This window comes from Cystoisospora suis (assembly GCF_002600585.1).
Source record: "Cystoisospora suis strain Wien I chromosome Unknown contig_7405, whole genome shotgun sequence".
NCBI lineage: Eukaryota > Apicomplexa > Conoidasida > Eucoccidiorida > Sarcocystidae > Cystoisospora > Cystoisospora suis.
In genome coordinates, this window is record NW_027160190.1 from 3,168 (window position 1) to 6,413 (window position 3,246).

The window sequence follows — 3,246 nt, forward strand, 5'->3', positions numbered from 1 at the left end:
AGAAAGAAAGAAAGAAGGGGAAAGAAAGGAGAGCCATAGACAAAGGAATGAGAAAGACAGAAAGAAAGTAGAGATGCGAAGAAAGGGAGAGAGAGAGAGAGGAAGAACGGACTGGGGTGATGTCTGTGCGTACTAGAACCTTCCTCTTATGCAATCACCTACATACACACATGCATGGATATCCATACAGAGACGCATACATACTATATATACACCTGAAGCTATCTATATATGTAGGTATATATTTCAAGCGAACCTTCTTCACAGGCATACGCCCCTGTAGTAGCTAGTCATACACATAAACATATACACATATATGTATAAGTAGATAGGTATAGCTACGAGATACACAACATTGAAGGCTTTCTTTTCTCTCCCTCCAGGTGACTCGTATATACAGAGATATAGATGTAGATATGTATACCTCGATACATAAGGATCACACACAGATCGAAGAATGCAATCTACACAAGCACACGCAGAGATGATAGACAATAAGCGTATATGAATACATATAGATATACAGACATACATATATATGTCTAGAGATATAGGAGGTGTCTATGCCAGAGGTTCTCTCTCTGTAGAGATGTGGAGATTTCTATCTTTCTTTCCGTGATATACACCACGAGGAGATCTCTCGTATCTCCTCTATGTGCATGCACGATGAAGACAATCTAAACATCTCTACAAGAGTAAGAAGAGAAGAAAGCGAAGATGTGTGTGTGTCAGTAAGGGGGGTGTCCCTTCTCTCTCTCTCGCTCGAGTTGTTTTATGAATAGATTCTAGTCACCTGTCTGCTCGAGTCATGGAGATGTTGAGAATACGACCTGTTCTTTGATAGGCTTCAAGAAAAGTCAAGTCTCCGAAAAGCTTCTTCGCTGCCGCCTTCCAGACATCCATATCGCACATATACCTAATCATACATGCATACACAGACACACAAGTAAGAAAGTATTCAGATAGATAGAAATACATACATATATATATACATCCTGTATCTCTATACATCTTCTACAGAGATACAAAGATACAAGGATATATATACATATATATATACATGCATACAGCTGCACACAGGAGTATTCTATTGAGGCAGCCTAGATTCCATAGATGTATACACATATATATATGTATGTATTGTAGTATATCAGTCACAGAGATATGAGGGAAGGAAGTGTCGCTACATGTGAGGGGGGTGAGTTTGCATACAAATCCATACAGACAGATGTCGCCCGCAAAGAAGTATAGAAAAGAACAAGAGATAAATAACGCAAGATACAAGAAGACTCTCGGAACTTTAACTCTATCTAGGAGAATAAAAACAAGCGTACAAGACACCATAGATAGATAGATAGATGAATAAGGACAGGTAAGAGAGAACTGAGAGAAGCATAGAGAGATACCTGGACTAACTAAAGATCGATCAAAGATAAAGAAACAAGCGATCTGATGTGCCAGGAGAGATAAATACATCTTCCCCTACATATATATGTCTCTACCTATATCTATATATATGTATCTCTATGTGTGTGTATGGCATTGAGAGGCCAGTCGCTCCACTTCTCCGCCTCCTGCATATAGGTGAGACGGATTCTCTTGTGTAGTAGACATACTCCGCATGATCCTAGCATCTACATACACGACGAAGACCGATGCACGTCCTATCCCCGCCTACACATACATGTCTCGATATAGATATTCATGTACGCACATCTAGATACAAGTACATATATCCATGTGTCTCTCTTCAACAGAGGGATGTGTGCCAGTGAGATATGAGACGCGCATGCATGCATGCATACCCTTTGGTAAAGACATTCCAGAGGCGTCGTATCCAACTATTAGGAGAGAGAGCCTTCCAGTGCTCTACAAGATACTCGACAGTCCCCTGCTGCAGAAGCTCCTCATCTGTACGCGTACACAGCCAAGCCGCTACTACCGCCCCGGCGCTACACCCTCCTATCACCTACACATCACAGAAAGAAAGATAGATAGATAGATAGATCAAATCAAGAGAGATTGAGAAATAGAGAGACAGCACGAGAGAGAGAGCGAGAGAGATGCGTGAAGTAGATAAACCCAGATGAAGAAGGACAAAGATAGAGAAAGACTTGGATGCAAACTAAGAAGCGGATATGGATGAAGGGTAGACAGAGACACAGATAAATAGATAGGTCAAAGATAGATAGATATAGAGAGACAGATACACAGACAGGTATAGAAAACTGAGAGAGAAAGCAAGAGGAAACAGAACGCAAACATCTCCACCACAGAGTCTTGTTCGCTCGCAGCTAAATAGAAATATATGACACACCTATATACATATACATACGTATATATGTATTTCTGTATAGAAACCTCTATCTATCTATATATGATGTAAATATATAGATACGTAGGTATAGATATATATAGGAGAGATAGAGGGGTCTGATTTGGATAGGTCGCCTTCATTACTAGACTTGAAGGAGACGAGAAGAGACAAGAGGAAGAAGAAGAGAAACAGAAAGCTAGGTGTGTGTGTCTCCTCTGCTAGAGTGTCTAGAGAGAAAGAGACAGACACCTCATTCATCTTTGAAGCATTCCATCTCCTCTTTCTTCTTCTTCTTCCTCTTCTGTTGGCTCTTACACGAGGAAGAAGATTATGAGAATTGGCGCGGGTCCGAAGAAGAACGTCCACCACCCCAAAATGATGGAGACCTAGAGCAGCACCTCCTAAGAGAAAAAAGAAGAAGAGAAAGAAAAAAGAACAAAGAGATTTCACAGAAAGAAAGACAGAAAGATGAATGGAGAATGAGAGAAAGAAAGAGATAAGAAAGGGGAGAAAGAAGACATTTGGTGAGGGCGTGAAGAAGAAGAAGAAGAAAAAGCAAAATGTCTCTCTATCTCTTCTCTCTTAGATATAAAGAAAGAAGCTTCACCCTCCTTCCCCCTTCTTCTTTCTTTGTTTTCTGGGGTGTCTTTCTTTTTTCTTTCCTAGTTCGAGAGTCTAGGGAGAGAGGTGATTTCTTTGAGAGACATCCACCAAACCATATCACTTACTGACTCCCCTCTTCTGTCTTCTCATACACAAATGAAGATACACACACATCCAGACATAAATACGTACATATACAAAATTACACGTAAGTATACATAGATGTAGGTATGTATCTACATGCACATACGTATATGTATGTAGTGGAGGGATGTATGAATATGTGGCTGATATGAAGAGGAGAGTGAAGAAGAAGAAGTAGAAGA

General features: G+C 40.3%; 1 protein-coding gene across 1 annotated transcript in view; it reads right to left on the reverse strand.

The window, feature by feature from the left end:
• Positions 1-2,716, reverse strand: part of CSUI_010432 (patatin family protein) — a gene marked incomplete at both ends in the record, with an annotated part of 5,360 nt that extends 2,644 nt beyond the window's left edge. Inside the window, 3 exons of the mRNA XM_068070536.1 lie at positions 794-916; positions 1,806-1,969; positions 2,633-2,716. Of these exons, the coding sequence (XP_067917488.1) occupies positions 794-916; positions 1,806-1,969; positions 2,633-2,716 (371 nt within the window). The remainder of the gene's footprint in view (positions 1-793; positions 917-1,805; positions 1,970-2,632) is intronic.
• Positions 2,717-3,246: the final 530 nt, after the last annotated feature.